At 37.5% G+C, this 18,586-nt stretch overlaps 1 protein-coding gene across 3 annotated transcripts in view; it reads right to left on the minus strand.

Annotated features, from left to right (window-relative positions):
• LOC127805892 (phosphoglucan phosphatase DSP4, amyloplastic) overlaps window positions 1-18,586 on the minus strand; it is a 59,577-nt gene that overhangs the window by 14,203 nt on the left and 26,788 nt on the right. For 2 of the 3 annotated variants that reach the window (XM_052342720.1, XM_052342721.1), the window contains exons 10-11: window positions 13,834-13,893; window positions 11,604-11,660 (exon numbers count right to left, since the gene is read on the minus strand). In XM_052342720.1, the coding sequence (XP_052198680.1) occupies window positions 11,604-11,660; window positions 13,834-13,893 (117 nt within the window). Of the gene's footprint in view, window positions 1-8,193; window positions 8,283-11,603; window positions 11,661-13,833; window positions 13,894-18,586 lie in introns of all 3 variants that reach the window. The other variant, XR_008024194.1, reaches the window with a different exon arrangement.

Here is an 18,586-nt window from a genome sequence, read left to right on the forward strand (position 1 = left end):
ATAAACAAGAAAGCTTTTAATACCCTAATCTTGAGTTTAGGAGACAAAGTCCTAAGGGAAGTGTCTAAAATGGAATCAGCAGAGGCATTATGGTTAAAGTTAGAAAGTCTTTATATGACAAAATCACTTTCAAGTAGGTTGTACTTGAAAGCTAAGTTTTTTACATTCAAAATGCAGGAAGGGAAGAAACTTCAGAGTCATATTGATGATTTTAATAAACTATGTCTTGATTTGGAAAACGTAGATATAAAATATGACGAAGAAGATAAGGCTCTTGTATTATTGCATTCCTTGCCCAAGTCATATGAAACTTTTGTGGATATCCTTAAACATGGTAGGGATACATTGTCCTTAGAGGATGTAATAGGAGCATTGAACTCAAAGGAGTTGCAGCATAAATTAGAAGGAACAGGTTCGGTCGGGGTTGTCCTAACCGCTAGGAGTAGGACTAAAAATAGAGAATTTAAATCTAAAGGGAAGTCTAGGTCCAAGTCTAGGAATGATAGGAAACCAATGAAGTGTTTTCATTGTCATGAGGAGGGCCACTTCAAGAGAAATTGCCCAAACAAGAAGAAAGAATCCCAAGAGAGAACCAGCCCCGAATGTTAAAACACCATGTGTGGTTTTGGCTATGAGAGTGCAGATATCCCATAGTTTTTCTAGGTATGCAGAAAAAGTAGCAAAGGTCCTAGGGTTAGGATGTACTTCTCATAGGAAATGGGTATTTACCCATAGAGACATGGTGAAGGGGGAAATGGTTTGTCTAGGCAACAAATTAAGGTCAAGGAAATTGGAGATGGGAGAAATTAGGATGCATGGTGGAGCTGTTCCAAAATTTTAGACGCTATAAATTTATCCCTGTTTAATCAGAAAGCCTAATTTCCCTAAGAGAATTAGATAGAAAGGGCTTCTCCTATAGAGGAGAATTGAAGTCCTAAGAAGTTGCACAAGGATCTCTTATAGAGATGGAAGCAACCCTCAAGAATGGAGGTTATGTTGTGCATGCTTGCATTTATATGTGGATAAGCTGCAGCCACTAAAGGATAGCCTATGATAAGGTTAGGCTGTGTCATTTGTTGAGGATGGCTCACAATGGTGAGCAAGGACTAAGAAAAGGTATCTGAGGCTAGAGATATTGGGGGGGGGGGGGGGGGGGGGAGTTTACAGGTATAAGGGAATAGGAACCATGTAGTTTGGTAAGGTTATCAAATGTAAAAGTCTCCAAAATCAGACCTTTTATATGTCAAAATCCCATTAGAGATCAGTTTCTAGGATCTAGGGAGACCAATCTAGGCCTTGTCTCATGGTGGATCTAGGTGAAGTGAACCTAGTGGAAATGGTGTGTCCCCAAGGAATTCCCAAGCATATATGAGCTTGCTGGAATTAAATATAATCTTGCTGGAGTTGCTTCTGGTGTGAAGGGTTAGGTGTTGTGGAGTTGTAGAATAGGTATGCCTAGGACTTCAAAAGCTAGGGTTCTTACCTATGTGGGAAAACTCTACCAATAGGACATAAAATTAGCTGATGCTAAGGGCAAGGGATGGAATCTGGAATGCTGTGTAAAGAAAAACAACAAGGAGAATCCTTTGGGAATGTCTGAAACTAGCCTATGAACCAGGGTATAGCAATAAGAAAATTTGGAAAAAAATTTGGTCATATTCATTGTGTAAACTTGGGCTGGATAGTGAGAGGGAGGAAGCCAGTGTTTAAGATAGGTTTGGCTCTTACAGTGAGGGTCCTTGTGAATAGTGAGGGGAAATGGTGTGTGCAAGTGTTATCTTGCATGGGGTAGCCATTGTTGATCAAAGTCTAGACTAAGCAGGGAAAGGGAAATAGAATCATCAACCTGATAATGAGCAAGGGCATAGAAGGTTTTAGAGTCTTGCCTAGGATGAGGAATAGATAGAACCACAAGAAAGTACCAATGAGATATGGAAAGAGTTGGGTTTAAGATACTTATGCACTAGTTTTGAGTGCTATCGAAAATAGAACCTCTTGCATAAGAAGAGGGATGCACTCTTGTCCAAATAAATGGCATGAAGCCATGTAAATTTGGGGAGAAATGAAACTTGGACTTAAATGGAAGATCCCTTAGGTTAAAGGGGTGGAGTGCTATGAAGTGTTTATTTGAGAATTAAGGAAGGTGCTGGAAATGAGGAAAAGTCTAGGAAAAGGGTAGACAAATGGCCATTGGTTAAAGCAGCACATGAAGGCTTAATTTGGGTCGAATAGGTATCTCTAATAGCCATGATCCATGTGAAAATTAAGGGGAAATTGATCTTATAGAGAAGCCCAAGGGAATAGAGGCTAGAGGGAAAGGTAAGCAAGGTTGATTGCTTAGAAGGTCTCTCTAGGAATAATAGTAATTCCCAAGGTGAAGATATAAGGAATCAGATCCTTTTAGGATAAGCCCAAGGGTTAAAATTGAGTGTATGAGGAAGCTGAGTATTCCAATAGTATGCCTAGTGAAATGTAAGGAAACTTCTCTGGAAATTTGTCCATGAGGACTCTCAAGGTGTAGCTAAGAACTTAGTTCAGTATTTGAAAGTGTAGGATAAAGGAGAAGCTGGAAATTCTAAGGCATAGAGGTTGGAATAGAAATTGACAGCTTATGATAGCCTAGGTTATCCAAACCCAAGCATATCTTGATAGGATGGCAGATAGAAGAGGCACAAGAAATTCAAGCAGTCTTGTTTTGTTTGAAGTAAACATTAGAGGGAAGTCAGTGGTAAAGCCTAAAGGCTGGTTTTAGGAGCTAGGAGTAAGTCTAGCAGTGTTAAGACAAATCCAGGTAAGGTGCACTGTTGTTGTGATGCTGTGTAAAAGTTTGGACACCTTGGGATGGAGAAATAACATTAAGTATGGATTTAGTTTATGGTGGAGTGTACTTAGATAGAAAGCTATAGGTTGCAGGTTGTATAGCTGGAACACTAAAAGAATGTCTAAGTAGAGAAAGTTGAAATAGCCAATGGGCAGTACACTTGGCTTAGATTTAGTCCCAACATGGAAAGGACCAATCATATTGATGTTAGGAAAGTTATTTATTAGCGAAATCCTTGAGAAGGAAGAATCAATCCTAATAAAAGTTGCAGGCATAGAATGCAACTGAAATGTTATCCAAGGGTGTTCCATTGTCAAAAGTTATAGCATCATTTGAAATTTTTTTCTTAAAGTTTTGCTGTGTTTTGAATGATCAAGTATGTCAAACATTCCCAGAGGTGAGCAGGTCAAGTTCATCTATTGGAAGGCCAAGGCTTGAATGAATGAAGGTTGAAGTATACTCAAGACAACGGTGGAAAATTGTTAAAAGCTGTCTCAAGTATATGATAAGATCAGTGAAAACAGTATATTTTGAGGGCCAATGAAGCTTTAAATAGAAGTTTATAACCCATGTTGTAATTAGTGATAGTTGTGGGGCTAAACTGTAAATATTTAATGTTCTTCATTGAGATATCAGCCCACTGTTATAAATAAAGGACAAGGGGTAGCAGAGGGAGAGAGAGTTCTCATTTTCTGTTTATAACGAGTATTGTTCGCTAGAGAGATAGCTTTGTAATCTTGAGGGGGCAAAGTCCTGTTGTACTCGAGAAATGGAAGGAAAGGATCTCTGTTGTGTAAACTGATCATTCTCTGAATAAAAAAGGCTGCTCGAGGGGGTGTTTGACTGCTGGATGTAGAATTGGTGTAAACTAGTTCGAATCAGGATAAAATTGGTATCTTATGGTTTGTGTTTTTCTCTTTTTGTTTCTTATTTCTGTTCTAATTTGATTGCATTTATTTTCTATTTTCTTCTCGATTGATTTCGGGTGAGGAGTTGAGAGAAATAGCATTAGGAAACATTGTTCGAGTTGTCAAAAGAGCTCATAATCCTAACAATATTGATAAAATTACCCAATAAATAGATATTAATATAATAATTATAAAATCACAAGATTCAAAAAAGTACAATGGCAACGTGGACTCCCAATAAAATGTTTCACCTGTTTAATGTTCAGTTGCCATAATTATTAGTTTTATATTTAATTGTTATACAATATTTTAAAATTATAAAATTAATTAAAAATATTTCTATATATATACACACTCCATAGAATACAAATTCTTCCCAAATAAAATGTTAATAGTTGTATATTATAAACCCAAAAGGTGAAGGCACAACTCACGAGAGGCTAGGCTATGCCTCTATGCAAACCCAATTGTTGTCTCCACCTGCTGCTGCAACTTGAAGCCTCCAAATGTGGAAGAAGGAAACAATTCAAAGTTTAAATACTTCTGCAACTTTAAGTACTCCATCAAAATTCAACCTCACGAGAAAATAGCTCATCGTTGAAGAAGCTTCTTTTCTTTATTGCTCATCCATACTCACCTCTGTTTGGAGATGAGAAGATCCAATGTTGGGGAACTTGTTATAACCTCATCTTCATCAACTTATATCAGTTATGATCCTCGTCACTACCTCACCTTCTTGACAAAGACCATAAATTGTTGCAGAGAGGAAGAAGATAGCATCAGAGATCTGGGTCTTCATTACAGGGGAGCTGGGACGCGTCCCCAGGCGTTCCAAGACACAAACACATCGCGTTCTAGTGCGCATGTACTGGAACGTGGTTCCCAGGGGGGAGGGGGGTATTAGGTAACTATGCTTTGAACTTGATCATCCTCATGATTTTGATTTTCCTTATTCTCTCCCCCTCGATGGTTTTGGACAGGAGAAATAAGTGCTTGACAACATTCAGGTATAGGTTGGGATGATTCAACATCAAGGATAGATGTAGGTAAGGAAGTGGAACAATCTGAAATAGGCATCATTGAGTCTCAATGGTGTTCTGTTTCACTGATGTTCTCTTGCTAAGAATGATCCTAAAAGAAGGGTCGATTCTCAATAAAAGAGACATCATAAGAAATAATGAACTTTCGGGTAACAGGATTGTAGCATTTATACCCTTACTAAGTAGGAGAGTAGCCCACAAAAATTGTAATACCCAGGAATGATTTGAGGTCATAAGTAATATTTGATGAAGGGTATAAGTGGAATTATCAAAAGAATAAGGCTTAAGGACACACTATTGCAGTCTTAAAAGACCGAAGTGGCTCGAGGGAGTACCCCGGACCCTAGACGAATAAGGAAAATTGTATAATATCGACGAGTGATTTAAATTATGATTTTTAGTGGTGAAAGAGATTGGATCGGGAACAGTTTTCGGTACAGCTGTCAACCAGACTGAGAAAACCGAATCAACGTAGGAGACGTCCAGAAGGTTAACGAAGTGCGTCAAGGACTAGTATTTAACGTGTAGAACAACCCTTAAGCAATTTCAGGTTGAATTAAATGGATTTAAGGTCAATTTGACCAGCCGGGGCTAAGCGCAGTTTTCTAATTTTACCCGAGGGAGGTTAAAACGGTAATTTTTCAGGAGTTTTGAGGGTCAAATGAGATGTACTAAACTTGTGGAACTTAGAGGTATATTTGGATTTATCAGGGGTGTTGTAAAAAGGGCAGAATTGTCATTTGAAGAAAACAGGGGTCAAAATGCAAAAAATGGAAAATGCATAGTGTGAACGCACAAGGCAAAAACGGTCGCCGCCTTCCGCCGCACGTGGAGGTCATTTCAGGCGATGGGACGGCCGAGGGAGGTTCGGGGAAGGTAGTATCCGGCGCTAGGAAGCTTGTAAGCCAAGCCTCGGCCGCTGATTGGCCGGAAATTGGCCGGAATTCGACTATAAATACCTAGGGTTTCGGCCGAAACTTTGCACAAAAAATAGGCCGTGATTTGGTATGAATCGAGGAGAGTGAATAGGGGGCTTTTCATCCTTGCATCAAGGCGAGCGATTCTGGAGAGTTTCGTGAGCTTTGGTGTGCATTTGGAGGCTGTTCAAAGAAGCGAGACGGTCCGCCTCGCCGGACCTGCAACTGCCAATTTGGCAGCTTTTCCGGCGTCCTTTCGGCCGGAAAATGGCACCAATGGGATCGACTCATCGAAGGCTTGAAGGGGGTATGCTCAGATCGGTCATCGGAGGGGTCGTCGTCGGCCGGTCTTGAGGAAGAAGACGACGCGCGTGGCTGCACACGCCAGCTTCCACGCGCAAACACGCGCCAGGGGCGTGAGGGCGCGTGTGATAGGGGCATTCTGGTATTTTTCTTCCAGCATTTTTATTAATTTATTTTAGGATTTATTGTATGGAAATATTTTGGAAAATAGTTGAAGAAATAATTATTTTGGAATTATCGGGGAGAAAATTGGGAGAAAATAGAGAAAATTATGAGAAATTGAGGAAAAATGGATTTTAATGCTTCCTTAATTAAATATGGTGTTTAGGAAGTATTGTGGCTCGAAGTTGAGTATAAGTTCAAGTATTTGGGATTTGGCACGCAAATCGAGGCGTTGCACAAGGATCAAGGCGATCTGAATACGTTCGAGGTGAGTGGTTTGATTCTAGCTTTACCTTGTCTTGGAAGTGTTTTTAAATGCTTGCGGTGAGTTCTAGCGAGCGGTTTCGCCCTCCTAGACTTAGGTTGTTTTACCAGGCTTTTACTTATGAACACTGTGTCGACATTTGCTACATTGCATTAACTGATTTACTTTAAAATGTTGGTGCATGGCGTGTGAATTCTCATATCGTTTGGGGTCAAGTTTCATTGCATTGTTGGGTTCATACGGGGCGGGACGGGGTCTTCTTAGGAATGGGACACGGTTAGTCCTGGTGATCGGGTGACACGGTAGGGCATCCGGGGCCAGTACTGGTGACCGGGTGACACGGTAGGGCATCCGGGACTGGTAACCGAGTGACACGGTAGGGCACCCGAGGATTAAGTATGTCAGGGAAATTTCTCAAGTTTGACGTGTCATGCATGTTGTCGTTTAGTATGCCATGCTCATGTGTCTTTCATGCATTATATAAATTGTTTCATGCCTTCACTTAGATGTTTCATCATCTAACCTGGGTTATACCCCTGGAACATTCAACGTTCCAGTTAGGGACAGCTGCGAGGTCAAGGACGAGGCCGGAGAGCCAATGGTGTTTATGTGATAGTCGTTATAACGTTTGGAGGCTTTAGTATGTATTTCAGGTTGTAAATGAACAGTTGTATATTAACAATGTTATCTTTTGATCTGTATTACGTACTTTGCTATGGAATCAATGTAAGACTATGGTGTTTTGATATTAATGTATCCGCTGCGTTGTATTAAGTCTCGTTTAGTTTAAGATTATTGATCTTAATAGTTAAACGTGCAAGGCTGGGGTTCTCGGGGTTTGTATCTGCATGTGAAGATTGTTCTTGACACACCGCGCGTAATGAGCTTGGAGGAAAAAAAAAAAAAGAAATCTCGGGGATACCCTTATAGTGACACGCCTGTATAGGGCGGGGTGTTACAAAAATGCACTTAAGAGCTTTAGGATCAAGTTTGGATTGAGTGGGTCGATTCTTGTGAACAAAAACAGTGCACCCAAACACTCTAGGGGTAAGGGAGTTTAACACTTAAGCATGATGAGGGAAAGCTTCAAGAAGAACATCTAGAAGAGCCCTCAACTTTAGAATTTTTTAGGGAAGTATATTGATGAGATAAGCAGATGTCAAAATAGCTTGTCCCCCAATAAGAATTTGGGACTAAATGAGTGAACGTTAGGGCCCTTACTGTCTCAAGTAGATGGCAATTTTTCCTTTCAGCTATCCCATTTTGTTGGGGGTTGTAAGGGCATGAGCTTTGGTGAATGATAACATGCTCAATTAAATACTTATTGAACTCATTAGAAAAATAGTGTCAACCATTGTCAGTCCTCAACATATGAATTGATATTTGAAAGACATTTTTCACCATTTGATGAAACCTTTTGAAGACAAGATAGGCTTTAGATTTGTCTTTCATTAGGAAAACCCAACTTATCCTTGTATGGTCATCTATGAAAGTGATGAACCATCGAGTATTAGTGAGATTTGGAGTTCTAGATGGCCCCCAAATATCACTATGGACCAAATGAAAATATTTTGAAGGAGTACAAATACGGTTAGGATGAGGACTCTTAGTTTGTCTTGCAAGAATACAATGTTCACAATAGAAATCTTGAATTTTATTGCTAGAAAAAGAAGAATACAAAATTCTAAGATAACCAAAACTAGGATATCCTAATCGTTGATGCCATAGCATTATTTTTTATTCTGAAACAATAGATAAAGAAGATTGATTAAGTGACCTAAATGCAGTAGAATGATCAAGTCTTGAAGTTTGATAGAGTCCTCCTTTCTCCTCAGCACTGCCAATCATCTTTCCCGATGATAGGTCCTGAAAAACACAATAGGATTGCAAGAATGTCACCAAACAACCCTTTTCCTTAGTTAGTTTGCTAACTAATAGCAGATTACACTTTAAATCAGGGACATATAGTACTAATTTAAGAGTTAATCCTGCTACACCAGTTGTTCCTTTTCCTTTTGCATAAGATATTGTACCATCAACCATAAAAACAATAATGTTTTGACCACAATGTTCATAATTGGGAAGCATATTAAGAGAACTTGTCATATGATCTGATGCTCCAATGTCTATGATCCAACAGCTTGTAGGAAATTTTTGAGACATAAGGGAGTATGTAACCTTTCTTTGCTAGGGAGACACCATCGGATTAGGGTTGCTTGGATTTTCAGATTTAATCACCTTGGTTTGGCTTAACAGTTGTTGTAAAGCCTCCAATTGATCTGTTGTTAAGGTGAAGTTTGTTGAATTCCCTTTTTCAACCTCTACCATGTACGTTGATTGTCCTCCCTTTGATTCCTTAGCTTCCAATTTGTTGGGTTTCCCTGAATTTTCCAACAAGTTTCTCTAGTGTGGTAAGGCTTATTGCAGTGGTCACACCATTGTTTCTCTTTAGGAGTCTCTCCTTTAGCTGTAATAGGTGTTTTCCCTCAGGAAATATTCAGAGTTGAGGTTGGAGTATAGGCCCCATTGTTGGAATGCCTAGAATCAGATAACATCACCATCTTCCTGCTTTCTTCTCATCTTACTTCTGCAAACACCTCTCTTATGGATGGAAAGTGTTTTGTCCCGAGTAGCCTGCCTCTTACCTCCTCTAGGTCTGAGTTTAGACCATGTAGGAAGTCAAAAACTCTCTCCTTGTCCACCATCTTGTCATATTTTCTTCCATCAGCAAAACATTCCCATGTAATCTCATAAAACAAATCCATCTCTTGCCACAATTCTATTAAGGTATTAAAGTATTCAGTGACAAAATTTGTACCTTGTCTTGTGGTTCGAATGAGTGATCGAATCTAGAAACATTGGGCTGTATTCTCTAGGTCAGAATAAATTTCTTGGATTGTCTTCCAAATCTCACAAGCTGTCTTGTAAAATAGGTAGGTCCTTCCAATCTTCGATTCCATGGAATTAACCAACTAAGCCATAACAATGGCGTTCTCGGCCTCCCATATGCCATAGGTTGTTGACTCAAGGCTTGGCTTAGAAACAACACCTGTTAAGTATCCTTCCTTCCCTTTTCCTCCTAGCAAGACTGATTGGGACCATTCTCTGAAAATTGGTTCCATTCAGCTTGTGTTGTGTGATCTGGAGAGAATGAATTTCAATGGTTGTTGGAACAATTGGAACTTGAGTATCCCTCATCGGAGGAGGATTAGTGGTAGAAGTCTCACTGGTCGATCGTTTTTCAGCCATCCCATAGACTTAAGACTCCTTCAAGTAGTAGGAAATGAGAAATTAGGTGTCACAAGAACGTGGCTCTGATACCATGAAAGAATTAGTTAGGGAAAGTTAAACTCTCTCACCCAAAGGCTACTTCATTAACTTAGGAAGACTTATATACAAGAAAACTCCTAAAAAAATTTCCCACAATCTCTCCTGTTTTATAGAAATAGATAACAACTATTAACTTATCTAATTTACAGATTTGGATTGATATGACTTGGATATCCTTAGCTGATTCCAAGATTACTTTCATCATTTTCCTTCTTTATCTAGTAGTTCAACTTGCTGTGATCCTTTCACACATCTGAGACCTTTATTCATCCGGTCTCTTCCTTATCTCTTTTATCTTCCAACAGTATGTTGACTATGTGCTCCTGCATTGTGTAATGTTGTATGTATGAAAGACATTGTGTTGTGGTTGACCTTGAGGCTGATAATACTAATAGTAATGAGGAGGAGAGGAAGCAAAAACTCCAATAGAATCTTTTATGTTGACTACTAGAAATTAAGAAAAACATAAAACTGTTTCTCCAAACGAAACTTACATCTCTGAGATGCATTTATTCATTTCCTTTTCCTTTATATTTACACAACTGATCTTAGATAAATATGTTTAGCATTTAAATAAGGCCCCCAGAAATTGAGACAGTCTGGCTCCTTTTCCTGAATTGTTTCACCTTTCTTTTTTCCTTTTCTCCCCACATTCCCCCAAACAGAAACTAGTATATTCCCAACAGAAATGCATAGGTACAGATGAAAATGGACAGAAACACATACAGCATGGGATGTGGCGATCTGGAAGCTAATGTGATATAAAAAATGGCAAAGATATGGAAAAATATAGCACCAATTCAACACCAGATATAAACAAATTCATAAATAAAAACATTATAATCTATCATTAAATTACAACTCAAAAACAGTAATCAACATCCTACATCTATATACACTGGCAAAAGTAAAAATAGTCCAGACTTTGAAGTAAACTCAATTTCAACCAAGCATTTATTATTGGACGTGTTGTGTGGTGTGTCTAGCATGTATTTGAATTTCTGATGAATCATCACTAGGGGACATATGACGTGGCGTGTTCAATATGTATATGGCATGCCTGGTGAGTAAGTGTTTCCAACATTTTCTGAATAAGGATACGGCATCTAATTTGGAGTGTCCATGCTTTAGAGAAGTAAAGTATTGTAAAATTTAAACCTAAAATCAATTATCCCGGTGAACATTGTATCATTTCCAAAAACTATGGCCAGCAAAGTCATATATGCTATAGATATATAGGATTATAGAAAGCTCCAAGGGACATCAGTTCTTGAGAATGAATTTAGAACCAACTATTATGCAGATTGTATTCGATCCTTTCTTTACAAGACAAACAATTTGAGATTAATTCTGACTGAAAACACATGAATGAAAGATCTCTATGATAATATGTTGCCAAATGTACTTGAAATTGTCCAATTGGGAACAGATGGGAAGATCTGGGCACAGGTTATATATATGCTTATATTTAAAGAAATACTCCCCCAACCCTCATGGCGTGAGACTTGTGTACTAGGAATGAGCTTTATATTTAAAGCAATACTGATTATGGATCTCTTTTTTGTTTTAAACAAAAAGGGAAAACTAATTTTGAGCTTCCAAGAGTATTGAGCACTAAGCATTGAGTTTAACACATCATAGACAGGTTTTTTGCAGGAACATTATTCAGACACTAGTAGCATGTATAGAGAGTACTATGAAGTATCATTCACCTTGTGAAATTTAGATAACAAGGGTATATAAGTTGTTTAAGTAATAACATATTAACATGCAAATGCGAAAACGAGGACTATAATGGTTGATCTTATCAATTAAATACCATTATTATATGCTATCATGAGAGAAAAGATGACTCACAATATTAGCAGTGGCACTTCTTATAGCATCCAGCTTTGGGAAGCATGAGCGCTTGCTCTGCAAGGATGAGAAGCCATCTGAGTTTTTTGATAGATATTTTAAAACTTTACTCTTTATTATAACCTCGAGTAGCAATGAACCTGTCTAGAAACAACTTCCCTAAAAAAAGGTGATATCAAAAGATCTCTGAAACGGCCAGGAAAATCTCTTGCAAAATAATTGAACAGTAAATGTCAATTCTAAGACAATAAAAGTCTAGATAATGTTTATGTAAACCCATAAGAGTATAAAAATACATAAGAACATGCATGAAGGTCCTCTTGACCTCTTGAAAGAAGTGAGATGGGGTAAGGCTTAGCTTTTTGAACTGAAAGTTTGTATACAGGCACATGCCTGCATGCTCAGATGCAGCTATATATGTAGTTGCATTACATGGTTATGTTGGCTACATCCATCCCATGCCCATGTCCATTGTTTGGAAATTCACCTGGTTAATCATCAATGTATACATGTAATGCTTTTGCACACCATGTCTGTCTGTGTAAGCATGGATGCTCCAGGTTATAGCTATCATCATCATCATCACAAGCTTTAATCCAACTAGATGAAGTTGGATATCTTAAATGTTAAAAGATCCAACAATTTTGATGTTGGTTGTATGGATGTGCAGCCATACAAGAAAATACATATCTAGAAATGAGGTTATTCATAATAGGCTAAGAGTGGCTCATATAGAAGATAAGATGCATGAGAAAATTAAAATGGTTCAACCATCTGAGAAGAAGACCAATAGAGATTCCTGTGAGTAGAGTGAAAGGAACGGAACAACTCTTTAGCAAAAAAAGGCAGAGGAAGACTAAGAAAAACATGATGGTAGATAGATGTAGAGCCAGAACTAGGAACGAAAGAACTCTTTAGCAAAAAAAGGCCAAGGAAGACTAAGAAAAACATGATGGTAGATAGATGTAGAGCCAGAACTTTGCATCTTGGTGGGAGGGGAGGGGGGGGGGGGGGGGGGGGGGGGGAAGGCAAGCTATATGCTATGTAAATATCACAATTCACAAGTTTGTTAATAAAACAACTTCATAAGAATTTCTAACTATATTATATGAAACCAAAAATTTTAAGCAAAGTCAACAATATTGAACAGAAAATATTATAAATATCCTTAAAAGAAATTAAGATAGTTAGCTCAATTGTCCTCAACAAGTCTTTATATTCTAGAATCGTTGCATAATTACCTGGTTGACAACATTGTCTAACAGATCTTTCTCAACATATGCGACCAACTTATCATTCATCCATTGAGCATTGACTCCTACAATATTTTTTTTTTAAGTTATATTTTTTTATACGTATATTAATTTTTTGATGAAATTTCAGGAGGGGTAATATCAAATAATTTTACCATTTCTATGTAATTATTAATTAAGTGTCAAAAACCTTTTTATTTATTTATTTATTTTTTTTTTTTTTTTGGGGGGGGGGGGGGGGGGGGGGGAGAGTGGGTGTTGTGGTGCAGAGGCATGTATTACTTATAAAAGTCGTACAGAAGATAAAGCCATACACAAAAAGGATTGCCAACCTAGAATCCATGTAGTCAATGCCACATAGTAGGATTAAGGCTTGATATGTTGTTTGTCAAAAACCTAACAAAACACTCCTTTATTTGGCTAGGGACTAGATGTGATAAGGAAGAATACCTTTTAACACTAGGAGAGGATTACTTAACCCACAGTAAGAGTTGTTCTAGGTCATAATTATGTCTTTCTTTTTCTCTTGAACCCTAACTGGTAAGCAAGCCTTTCTACCAAACTAAGGTTGCTCCTTTGTAACTGGTAGGTAACAAATTTGAGTTATGGAAACAATCTCTTTGCAACCAAGAATAAGGCTACGTTCCAAAACAAGCCTCAGAAAGTAGAGAGCTTCATGCAGTAGAGATACCCTTTCTTGGGTCCCAACTTATTGTGTTACTTTAAGGTCTTGTTCTCTTATTACTATGACAGGTCAACTGTCCAAGATATGTAACTTCTCAAATACAAACTCAAATAGAACAAATTCAAATTCAAGAGTTCATTTATTGGACATAGAAACATAAGTTTCAACAACTTTTTCACATTCATTCACATTTGATATTAAAATGAGCAGGTGACCAAATGATAAGTTCAAAATAAATAGCCCTGCTATACAGGTCCAAATCTTTATCCAAAATAATGAGACCCTGAATTACCAGCAGCAAATTGTGGGCTTCTCTTAGCCTGTACCCTTGAATCCAGAACATGTATGCCATCTGCGATGCATGAGAAACTTTAAGAAAATTCTTTGATAGGAGAGAAATCAATCAAACAAAACAAAAATGTATTAGGAGACTACGAAGGCAGCATATCATGTTAGCCGACTTATTCACAGAATTTGCAGGCCCTAATGATCAGTTAGCTAACTTATTCACTAAGTCACTTAGACATCCTCGTGTGAGTTACATCTGTACCAAGCTGCATATATTCAATATATATGCTCCAACTTAAGGAGGAGTATTGAGGTATATAAGTGAGGCTATTGTGATAATTCTTGTATATACCATACCACTTGTATATATGTGTTTGTGAGTGTGTGTGTTTGTGTATTATTTGTCAGTATAATAGTACAGCATCTTTTATAAAAGTCTCTCTTACAACATAGACAATTTCTGACACATTCATGGTTGAAATTGCCCAGGACTTTTACATTGCTTTTAATGAAGTTTCCATGTTTCCTAGGGTGGAATGGCGGATTGAAATAATTAACATATAGTTTCTTTTCATAGTATATGTTGAATTGCTAACCGCCATCTCATCTAAAAGCTTAAATTAATAGATAGATGGTTAACTTTATCTTTTATGTTATTATTTTACTCAATGCACCCCTCAGGTATGGCATGTGGCTAGTCTTCAATGCATAACTAATCCAAACATATGTGATAAGTGTTTTTTTATACACTTAGATTAGGCCAATGAATTTAGCATTTATTCTATTAATGAGCACGGTTTCTATTTTAGTTTGTTCAATATTTGGCCATGTAGGTATGAAGCATGTGTTGAAGATATTTGGAGCAAAAAGTGATGATGTTGTCGCATTTTTTGGAGCTAAACTAGGCATTAAAGGCAAGGTCAAAGGTCCACTCAGGGTCGAGGTTGATGAGGTTGCAAAGCATTGGAAGGAGGACGTCATTGGTGAAGTGTTGGAAATCAATGAGAAACGGCTCACGGTGCTGTCGCGCAAAGCATTGTGTTAAAGATTGTCTAGAGTTAGTGATAGGTTAAATAAGCAGTTTTGTATGCGATTTTCAATAGTTGATAGGCGGGTGGCTTTCTTGTAATAATTAGTTATTAATGGAGGGAAAAACCAGTAATATCATAACCAGCCCTAGGAAATATCACTCTATTCTCTATAAATAGGGCAAGGGGGGTGAGGGATAGAGAACCGCATGTTCTCTTCTATTTTTGCGAGAGCCTAGAGAGTGAGAAAGCTGTGAATTAGAATAGGCTTAATTCATTCTTGGAAGGCTTGTATCGTGAGAGAGAAAAGAGTGAAGTTTTGTACCGTTTTTATCAAATAAAGAAGGCTTCTTGGTGGTGGTTTCAAGGTTGGATGTAGTGCCAATTCAATTGGCATGAACCAGGATAAAAGGTTGTCTTCTTATATGGTTTAAATGTTTCTTTCTTGTTTTGTTCTTACTTAAATTCTGTTTTTTATTGACTGTTTGAGTTGTGGTGTGTTGGACAGTGAGTTGTGAGTGTTTGGAAGGGTGTTTGATCGGTTTCTTGGAGGGTTTAAAGGTTGCAAGTGCTCCCAATTTATAACACATTGCGCGGTAGGGTCGTGGTAAGAATTCCTTTATGTGGCTCGTAGTGTTATCACATAAAGCATTGCGTGGTAGGGTCGTGGGAAAAATTCATTTATGTGGCTCACAACCTTATCGCGGAAAGCATTCTGCAGTAAAGCCGTGGTTGGAAAAGTATTCTATGGCTCACAGTCCTACCGCGGAAAGCATTCTGTGGTAAGCCGCAGTAAGGTGCAAAACATCGCGAAGAGGCCATTTTAAGCCCATTTCCTTTCAAATCAAGGGGAGATGGGCTCTCTCAAGGGGCAGACTTTGAAGACCTAGAAACCATTATAAAAAGACTAGTTTGGCGAGGATTAAGGGGTTTTGACAAAGAGGAAGGCAAGTCGAGGAAGGAAGCAGGGGATTTTCCTGAAGAACTTCAGTTTTGGTTGTATTTTTTCAGTTCTTTCTTCTCTCCCACATCATGAGCTTCGTTTTTATTATTTTTTCATTGGTTGAAACTATGTTACGCTAAGTACCTTGTGGCTAGGGTAATTGATGAAACCTAGTTCAATGATGGTTTAATTAAAAGAATTCGGGTTTTATCATATTCTTGCCTTTCAGGTTGATTGTTTGTTATGCACTAATTCCGTTTTGATGCTTGGCCACCATTAGAACGTGTTTGAGATTTATATTGCTTTCGAGAGATTCAATATAGATTAACACTTGGTAATAAACGACATAAAGTTCGATAATAGGTAGAGATATCGTTATGCCTTGTGATATCTTATTTAGATGATCATTGTGGATAAATGCATGTTTGTATATTTGTAGATTAATTAGAGATGATTAATCTCATATGCAAACATAGATTCAATTGACCATCAAGAGAGGCTTTTGATTAACTTAGGATCATCGATTTTCAGCTCAAAGCAAGAATTATAAAACCTGATCACTGAAAGATTAAACGAAATTAAAGAACTACGGTGGATTCATGAACTCTAGTGCATTAGATTTCTGCATTTAAAAATCCAAGGAGTTGTTTTGCGTTTTTAGTTAGTCATTCAATTTTAATTAATATAATACCTACAGTGAGTAATTGTTTTATTGTGTGTGGTTTGTTAAAGTTAATAGCGGTTAAAGTAGGGATCAAAAGTTAATTCTCGTGGGAACGATACTTTATTCATCATTATATTACTTGTTACGATTTCATTCACTTGCGGTAAAGAATACGCGTACAATATGCAACTATTTAAATATTAGGTTAACAGTTAAGTTTAAGCCTAGGACCTTTGCTTGTTCTAATACTATGTTAAATTATTAATTGCCATCTCATTTAAAAGCTTAAATTGGTGGGTAAGGGGTAAAATATATCTTTCATATTATTATTTTTAGGCCAAATTACTAAAAAATTCTTGAACTTTGGCTCGTGTATCAATTATATAATGAACTTTAACTTTTATCAAATACATACTTTTAACTTTCATAACTGTAACAATTACATAACACTACAACAACAACATATCCAGCCTTTATCCCACTATGTGAGGTCAGCTACATAAATTCTAGACTTCCATGTATTTCTCTCTTTTGTCATATCTTCATTTAGACCCATACACTTCATATCAAACTTTAATGTCTCTGACAAAGTCTTCTAGGGTCTGCCTCTACCTCTTTTCTTGACTAGTTATGCCATTTCATCAACTCTTCTCACAGGAGAATCTCTTGATCTCCTTCTCACATGACCAAACCATCTTAGTCTAATTTCTCTCATCTTCTCCTCAATTGGCACTACTCCTACCTTATTACGAATAACCTCATTTCCAATTTTATTTTTTCTTGTATGGCCGCACATCCATCTTAGCATCCTCATCTCCGCTACGCTCGTCTTTTCCTCATACTGGTATTTGACTGCTGAACATTCTGAGCCATACAACAAGACTAGTCTTACAGCTATCCTATAGAATTTTTCTTTCAATTTTAATGGAATTTTACCATCACATAACACCCCTGATGCATTTCTCCATTTTAGCCAACTTGCCTTAATTCTATGCGTGACATCCTCGTGAATTTCTCCATCTTTTTGAATCACTGATCCCAAATATCGAATATGGTCTTTTCTTTGTAAGATTTGGTCTTCCAATTTTATTATAACATTATCCACTCTTGCATTCTTACTAAATTTACATTCCATATATTCTGTTTTTCTTCTATTTAATTTAAATCCCTTGATTCTAAGTTGTTTCTCCACAACTCAAGCTTAGTGTTCACTCCCTCTTTTGTTTCATCCATCAACACTATGTCATCTGCAAATAGCATACACCATGGCACCTCTGTCTGAATGTGTTTAGTGAGTTCATCCATTACTAAAGCAAATAAGTATAGACTTAGTACAAAACCTTGATGTAGTCCCATTGTAATTTTAAACAGTTCAGTATCCCCTCTGCATGTTCTGACCCCTGTCTCTACATCGTGATACATGTCCTTAAGAGCCTATATATAGGCTATTCGGACTCCTTTCTTTTCTAAAACCCTCCATAATACTTCTCTAAGGACTCTATCATAAGCCTTTTCCAAATCTATAAACACTATATGCAAGTCCTTCAAATGATCCCGATACCTTTCCATTAGGCACCTCGGTAGGTATATAGCTTCCATTGTTGACCTACCAAGCTTAAAACCAAATTGATTTTCCGAGACATCTGTTTTTTTTCTGAGCCTTTGCTCTATTACTCTCTCCCATAGTTTTATGGTATAGTTCATTAACTTAATTCATCTGTAATTTTCACAGTTTAAAACATCTCCTTTGTTCTTGTATATAGGAACCAAAGTACTCTTCCTCCACTCATTTGGCATCTTTTTTTATTTAAGGATCGCGTTAAATAATTTCGTTAGCAGGGAGATGCCCTCTTCTCCCATGCCTTTCAATGCTTCTATTGGTATATTATCCAGTCCCACCGCCTTATGATTTTTTATCTTTTTTAATACTTGTCTTATTTCATTTGGACTTATGCGTCGATAAAATGTATAGCTCACGTTCCCTTCAGAGTTACTAAGATGTCCCAACCTAATTCTTGTGTCCCCACCATCACTGAATAATTTTGTAAAATACTCCTTCCATCTCTCCCTAATCGCTTCCTCATTCACTAATACATTTTGGTTTTCATCTTTTATGCATTTC

Source organism: Diospyros lotus, chromosome 7 (genome assembly GCF_014633365.1).
Source record: "Diospyros lotus cultivar Yz01 chromosome 7, ASM1463336v1, whole genome shotgun sequence".
Classification (NCBI taxonomy): Eukaryota; Viridiplantae; Streptophyta; class Magnoliopsida; order Ericales; family Ebenaceae; genus Diospyros; species Diospyros lotus.